At 54.0% G+C, this 8,111-nt stretch overlaps 1 protein-coding gene across 3 annotated transcripts in view; it reads right to left on the bottom strand.

Annotated features, from left to right (window-relative positions):
* Nucleotides 1-5,481: 5,481 nt before the first annotated feature.
* Nucleotides 5,482-8,111, bottom strand: part of LOC149441208 (methylcytosine dioxygenase tet3-like) — a 120,369-nt gene continuing 117,739 nt past the window's right edge. For all 3 annotated transcript variants that reach the window (XM_089657622.1, XM_089657620.1, XM_089657621.1), the window contains one exon: nt 5,482-5,804. In XM_089657622.1, coding sequence (XP_089513748.1) covers nt 5,592-5,804 — 213 coding nt within the window. In that variant the 3' untranslated portion in view covers nt 5,482-5,591. The remainder of the gene's footprint in view (nt 5,805-8,111) is intronic.

Below are 8,111 nucleotides of genomic sequence, written 5' to 3'. Positions count from 1 at the left end.
GGCCGATGGGTCTGATTGGCTGATCCCGGCCGGATGGGTCTGATTGGCTGATCCCGGCCGGATGGGTCTCATTGGCTGATCCCGGCCGGATGGGTCTCATTGGTTGATCCCGGCCGGATGGGTCTCACTGGCTGATCCCGGCCGGATGGGTCTCACTGGCTCGCCCCGACCGGTTGGGTCTCATTGGCTGATCCTGACTGGTTGGGTCTCATTGGCTGATGCTGGCCGTTCTGACACACCCACACTATTTCCATCACTTTACTGCAGAGCTGAGCCACAAGATGGAGTCTCAGAGGAAAACAGGTTGTCACCAATGGAGAAAGGATCAGCTGATCAGGATGGGGGGATTCTCCCTCCCCCCCCCCTCTGCCCGCCTTGCTGGGGCCCGGCTTACACATTGCTGGTCCTCTTCCTAGAAACTTTCATCTTTAATGTTTTGTAGAACATCAGCTTCATGTGAACAGTTTAATGAGTGTTGTGGAGGGCGGAGGGGCTACTCAGGATTATCAGGTAGGAAGATGGCAGTGGGAGGGGCTCACAGAAAAGGAAGGCCGGCCCTGGGATTGAGCACCCAAACAGATTTGCCAAGTTGGGTGAAGATGTGGAGGTGGCAGCCTTGGATGTCACTGCTACCCCTAACACCGGGAGGGCAGACCATCTGGGAGGGGTGGTGAGGGTAGTGCAGGAAGGCCTAGACTGGGGGGAGGGTAGTGCAGGAAGGCCAAGACTGGGAGGGAGTGTAGTGCAGGAAGGCCAAGACTGGGGGGAGGGTAGTGCAGGAAGGCCTAGACTGGGGGGAGGGTAGTGCAGGAAGGCCAAGACTGGGAGGGAGTGTAGTGCAGGAAGGCCTAGACTGGGGGGAGGGTAGTGCAGGAAGGCCTAGACTGGGGGGAGGGTAGTGCAGGAAGGCCAAGACTGGGAGGGAGTGTAGTGCAGGAAGGACTAGACTGGGGGGAGGGTAGTGCAGGAAGGCCTAGACTGGGGGGAGGGTAGTGCAGGAAGGCCTAGACTGGGAGGGAGGGTAGTGCAGGAAAGCCTAGACTGGGAGGGAGGGTAGTGCAGGAAGGCCTAGACTGGGGGGAGGGTAGTGTAGGAAGGCCTAGACAGGGAGGGAGGGTAGTGCAGGAAGGCCTAGACTGGGGGGAGGGTAGTGCAGGATGGCCTAGACTGGGGGGAGGGTAGTGCAGGAAGGCCTAGACTGGGAGGGAGGGTAGTGCAGGAAGGCCTAGACTGGGGGGAGGGTAGTGCAGGAAGGCCTAGACTGGGAGGGAGGGTAGTGCAGGAAGGCCTAGACTGGGGGGAGGGTAGTGCAGGAAGGCCTAGACTGGGGGGAGGGTAGTGTAGGAAGGCCTAGACTGGGAGGGAGGGTAGTGCAGGAAGGCCTAGACTGGGGGGAGGGTAGTGCAGGATGGCCTAGACTGGGGGGAGGGTAGTGCAGGAAGGCCTAGACTGGGAGGGAGGGTAGTGCAGGAAGGCCTAGACTGGGGGGAGGGTAGTGCAGGAAGGCCTAGACTGGGGTGAGGGTAGTGCAGGAAGGCCTAGACTGAGAGGGAGGGTAGTGCAGGAAGGCCTAGACTGGGGGGAGGGTAGTGCAGGAAGGCCTAGACTGGGGGGAGGGTAGTGCAGGAAGGCCTAGACTGGGGGGAGGGTAGTGCAGGAAGGCCTAGACTGGGGGGAGGGTAGTGTAGGAAGGCCTAGACTGGGAGGGAGGGTAGTGCAGGAAGGCCTAGACTGGGGGGAGGGTAGTGCAGGATGGCCTAGACTGGGGGGAGGGTAGTGCAGGAAGGCCTAGACTGGGAGGGAGGGTAGTGCAGGAAGGCCTAGACTGGGGGGAGGGTAGTGCAGGAAGGCCTAGACTGGGGTGAGGGTAGTGCAGGAAGGCCTAGACTGAGAGGGAGGGTAGTGCAGGAAGGCCTAGACTGGGGGGAGGGTAGTGCAGGAAGGCCTAGACTGGGGGGAGGGTAGTGCAGGAAGGCCTAGACTGGGGGGAGGGTAGTGCAGGAAGGCCTAGACTGGGGGGAGGGTAGTGTAGGAAGGCCTAGACTGGGAGGGAGGGTAGTGCAGGAAGGCCTAGACTGGGGGGAGGGTAGTGCAGGATGGCCTAGACTGGGGGGAGGGTAGTGCAGGAAGGCCTAGACTGGGAGGGAGGGTAGTGCAGGAAGGCCTAGACTGGGGGGAGGGTAGTGCAGGAAGGCCTAGACTGGGGTGAGGGTAGTGCAGGAAGGCCTAGACTGAGAGGGAGGGTAGTGCAGGAAGGCCTAGACTGGGGGGAGGGTAGTGCAGGAAGGCCTAGACTGGGGGGAGGGTAGTGCAGGAAGGCCTAGACTGGGGGGAGGGTAGTGCAGGAAGGCCTAGACAGCTGGTGGTATTATGGGATTCTCTATAAGAAGGACTCATAGAATCATTTGTCGCCAGGATCGCCTCCGCCGAATGGTTTGCTGTCTCCCTGGTGCCAGGGTTCGGCATGTGGTGGACCCGGTTGATACATTACTGGGGGGGGCTGGGCATGACCCGGCTGGCTTGGTCCATGCTGGAAACAATGACAGAATACATGGAAGGTGGCGGCTCCATAAGAATCAATGTAAAGATCTCGGCTGCAAGTTGAAGGGAAGGACCTCAAGGTGATATTCTCTGAAATGGTACCGGTGTCATGTGCAACTCAGGAGAGACGGGGAGATCAGAGAACTCCATGCATGGCTGAAGGCCTGGTGTAAGAGGGATGGATTTGGGTTCCTAGAGCACTGCGCTGACTTTTCATTGGGGTGCAGCCTATATGCTAGAGATGGTCTGCACCTAAATGGAAGGGGGTCTGCTGTGCTGGGGGAGGGGTTTATGGGGAGGCTGGAGGAGTATATAAACTAGGATGGAGGGGGAAGGGAGAATTGGATTATAATGGGGCAGACAGATCAGACAGGGGTCAGTGCTTATTGGGGGGTGGAATGGAGAAAGATGGGGGGAGGGCTATGGCAGATGATAAGAAGGTTCCCATGTTACAAACAACCAGTGGAATTGGTACCATTTGTATGAAAATAAAAATACACAAAATCTGTGTGAACAAGGTGTCAGTGAATGGACAAGGTGTCAGTGAATGGACAAGGTGTCAGTGAATGGACAAGGTGTCAGTGAATGGACAAGGTGTCAGTGAATGGACAAGGTGTCAGTGAATGGACAAGGTGTCAGTGAATGAACAAGGTGTCAGTGAATGGACAAGGTGTCAGTGAGTGAACAAGGTGTCAGTGAATGAAAGTGTTTGTTCCCCAATGCCAGAAGTGTGCCCAGCACAATCGGTGAGTTGGAAGGTTTGGTGAATGAAGAGAACTAGGATTGGATTGGTATTGCTGAATCTTGGCTTCATTCCTCACATGACTGGGCCATTCATATTCCTGGCTAGGTTCTCTTTCGGAGAGACGGGGAAATAGGAAAGGGGTGGAGTCTGTCTGGAATAGGAAAGGGGGTGGAGTCTGTCTCTATGTGAGAAGTGATCTCAGAGCGAGTGTGAAAGAGGACTTAGTTGATGGAGAGTGTGATGAGGCTGAAGTATTATGGGTGGAACTGCACATGGGGGGGCGGTACTACAAAGGTCATCATTGGAGTTTGTTATAGGCCTCCCAGTGTTAATGAGGAGGTGGAGACTCAGCTCCTCCCACAGATGGAAAGGGCTGCAAGGGCTGGGACAGTGATAATAATGGGGGATGGTAACTACCCGGAAAGTGACTGGAGTAATGGTACTGCAGGAACAGTTAAAGGGCAAAAATACACAAACCTACTACAGAACAATTTTATGGTCCAGTTCATAGAAGCCCCAACTGGGAATGATGCTCTGCTGGACCTGGTCATCTCCAACCATGCAGAGATTATTACGAATGTCCACATAAAAGAACATCTGGGTAGCCGTGACCATAACATTTATTGTTAGCTGGAAACAGCGAGCACATAGGGGAAAAGGCGGTGAACATGGTATACTTGGACAGAGGGGTGGCGGTGGACACGGTATACTTGGACAGAGGGGTGGTGGTGGATGTGGTATACTTGGACAGAGGGGTGGCGGTGGACGTGGTATACTTGGACAGAGGGGTGGCTGTGGACGTTGTATACTTGGACAGAGGGGTGGCGGTGGACGTGGTATACTTGGACAGAGGGGTGGCGGTGGACGTGGTATACTTGGACAGAGGGGGGGGCGGTGGACGTTGTATACTTGGACAGAGGGGTGGTGGTGGACGTGGTGTACTTGGACAGAGGGATGATGGTGGACGTGGTGTATTTTGACAGAAGAGTGGCTGTGGACGTGGTATACTGGGAAAGAGGGGCCGTGGTGGACATGGTATATTTTGACAGAAGGGTGGTGGTGGACGTGATATACTTGGACAGAGGGGTGGCGGTGGACGTGATATACTTGGACAGAGGGGTGGTGGTGGACATGGTATATTTTGACAGAAGAGTGGCTGTGGACGTGGTATACTGGGACAGAGGGGTGGTGGTGGATGTGGTATATTTTGACAGAAGAGTGGCGGTGGACGTGATATACTTGGACAGAGGGGTGGCGGTGGACGTGATATACTTGGACAGAGGGGTGGCTGTGGACGTGATATACTTGGACAGAGGGATGGCTGTGGACGTGATATACTTGGACAGAGGGGTGGTGGTGGACATGCTATATTTAGACAGAAGAGTGGCGGTGGACGTGATATACTTGGACAGAGGGGTGGTGGTGGACGTGATATACTTGGACAGAGGGGTGGTGGTGGACATGCTATATTTAGACAGAAGAGTGGCGGTGGACGTGATATACTTGGACAGAGGGGTGGCTGTGGACGTGATATACTTGGACAGAGGGGTGGCGGTGGACGTGATATACTTGGACAGAGGGGTGGCGGTGGACGTGATATACTTGGACAGAGGGGTGGTGGTGGACGTGATATACTTGGACAGAGGGGTGGTGGTGGACGTGATATACTTGGACAGAGGGGTGGCGGTGGACGTGGTGTACTTGGACAGAGGGATGATGGTGGACGTGGTATATTTTGACAGAAGAGTGGCTGTGGACGTGGTATACTTGGAGCGTCTCATCACTGTACTGGGCTTGACATCTTCTGTAGATATCGGCGGGTTTTACGCCTTCGTTCACAAGAAACATCGCCACACACTGTTCCATGCACGCACTACCACTGATGTCTGCCATCTTGGACGAGCCCACGATATATGTGCCCCCTATCAGTAATAGGACACATTTGCTACTTACTACTGCGTGTAGTACCGCCACACCAGAATCTCTTTTTATACCTGGTCCCGGTTTGACTTGAATGCACCTCATGCATGGAGTGGCCATTTGAGACTAGTAGGCTGCACAGTGGTTGTGGCTTGTGCTCTCTCTGGCTGACGGTCCATATCAGCGATTGTTGATCAGAGAGCCCAATGATGGCCCCTAACTGAGGACAATTCTTATAGGTTGTACAGAGTGGAAATAACAGGAATACAAGAATGTAAAAAAGTGAAAATGACTTTATCAGGAAATGATTGGTGAATGGTCAGGGAATGATTGGTGAATGATTGGTGAATGATCAGGGAATGATCCATATTGGATGTAAGAAGACTCACTCGTCATTCAGGCCACATCTTCTTGAGGTGGGGTTTCCGTATTTGGTGATGGTCTCTGTGATGGTGGTATAGAGCGAGTCTCCCAGGGAGCGCGAGATTCCCTCCCATGCCATGATTAGGATGATGATGACGGCATTCTCACAACTGTGACCAGCCCGATGCCGAACCAAAACCAGGAGCTTCTCCTCCTCGCTCTGCCTGCGGATGACCTGAACAAAACACAACAACATCATTCAGTTCCCAGGAATATGATGGAATTACACAGTTGGGAAGGTTGAATACACACCAGTCCATCCTGTCCATCCTGTGTGTTTGATCATTTCAAAAAACATTGCTGTATCCCTGTATACTGTGCTCCCCGTATCCCTGTATACTGTGCTCCCCGTATCCCTGTATACTGTGCTCCCCGTATCCCTGTATACTGTGCTCCCCGTATCCCTGTATACTGTGCTCCCCGTATCCCTGCATACTGTGCTCCCCGTATCCCTGCATACTGTGCTCCCCGTATACTGAGCTCCCCGTATCCCTGTATACTGTGCTCCCCGTATCCCCGTATACTGTGCTCCCCGTATCCCTGTATACTGTGCTCCCCGTATCCCTGCATACTGTGCTCCACGTATCCCTGCATACTGTGCTCCCCGTATCCTGAGCTCCCCGTATCCCTGTATACTGTGCTCCCCGTATCCCTGCATACTGTGCTCCCCGTATCCCTGCATACTGTGCTCCCCGTATCCCTGCATACTGTGCTCCCCGTATACTGAGCTCCCCATATCCCTGTATACTGTGCTCCCCGTATACTGAGCTCCCCGTATCCCTGTATACTGTGCTCCCCGTATCCCCGTATACTGTGCTCCCCGTATCCCTGTATACTGTGCTCCCCGTATCCCTGCATACTGTGCTCCACGTATCCCTGCATACTGTGCTCCCCGTATCCTGAGCTCCCCGTATCCCTGTATACTGAGCTCCCCGTATCCCTGTATACTGAGCTCCCCGTATCCCTGTACACTGAGCTCCCCGTATCCCAGTATACTGAGCTCCCCGTATCCCTGTATACTGTGCTCCCTGTATCCCTGTATACTGTGCTCCCTGTATACTGTGCTCCTTGTATACTGTGCTCCTTGTATACTGTGCTCCCTGTATCCCTGTATACTGTGCTCCCTGTATACTGTGCTCCCCGTATCCCTGTATACTGTGCTCCCCGTATCCCTGTATACTGTGCTCCCTGTATCCCTGTATACTGTGCTCCCTGTATACTGTGCTCCCTGTATACTGTGCTCCCTGTATCCCTGTATACTGTGCTCCCTGTATACTGTGCTCCTTGTATACTGTGCTCCCTGTATCCCTGTATACTGTGCTCCCCGTATCCCTGTATACTGTGCTCCCCGTATCCCTGTATACTGTGCTCCCCGTATCCCTGTATACTGTGCTCCCTGTATACTGTGCTCCCCATATCCCTGTATACTGTGCTCCCTGTATACTGTGCTCCCCGTATCCCTGTATACTGTGCTCCCCGTATCCCTGTATACTGTGCTCCCTGTATCCCTGTATACTGTGCTCCCTGTATACTGTGCTCCCTGTATCCCTGTATACTGTGCTCCCTGTATACTGTGCTCCTTGTATACTGTGCTCCCTGTATCCCTGTATACTGTGCTCCCCGTATCCCTGTATACTGTGCTCCCCGTATCCCTGTATACTGTGCTCCCTGTATACTGTGCTCCCCATATCCCTGTATACTGTGCTCCCTGTATACTGTGCTCCCCGTATCCCTGTATACTGTGCTCCCCGTATCCCTGTATACTGTGCTCCTTGTATACTGTGCTCCCCGTATACTGTGCTCCCCGTATCCCTGTATACTGTGCTCCTTGTATACTGTGCTCCCTGTATACTGTGCTCCTTGTATACTGTGCTCCCTGTATACTGTGCTCCCTGTATCCCTGTATACTGTGCTCCCTGTATACTGTGCTCCCTGTATCCCTGTATACTGTGCTCCCTGTATACTGTGCTCCCCGTATCCCTGTATACTGTGCTCCCCGTATCCCTGTATACTGTGCTCCCCGTATCCCTGTATACTGTGCTCCCCGTATCCCTGTATACTGAGCTCCCCGTATCCCTGTATACTGAGCTCCCCGTATCCCAGTATACTGAGCTCCCCGTATCCCTGTATACTGTGCTCCCCGTATCCCTGTATACTGTGCTCCCTGTATACTGTGCTCCCTGTATACTGTGCTCCCTGTATCCCTGTATACTGTGCTCCCTGTATACTGTGCTCCCCGTATACTGTGCTCCCCGTATCCCTGTATACTGTGCTCCCCGTATCCCTGTATACTGTGCTCCCCGTATCCCTGTATACTGTGCTCCCCGTATCCCTGTATACTGTGCTCCCCGTATACTGTGCTCCCCATATCCCTGTATACTGTGCTCCCTGTATACTGTGCTCCCCGTATCCCTGTATACTGTGCTCCCCGTATCCCTGTATACTGTGCTCCCCGTATCCCTGTATACTGTGCTCCCCGTAT

This window comes from Staurois parvus, unplaced genomic scaffold (assembly GCF_062004578.1).
Source record: "Staurois parvus isolate SC_StPar_1 unplaced genomic scaffold, SC_StPar_1.0 ptg001012l, whole genome shotgun sequence".
NCBI lineage: Eukaryota > Metazoa > Chordata > Amphibia > Anura > Ranidae > Staurois > Staurois parvus.
This window is presented reverse-complemented; position numbering and strand designations above follow the sequence as displayed.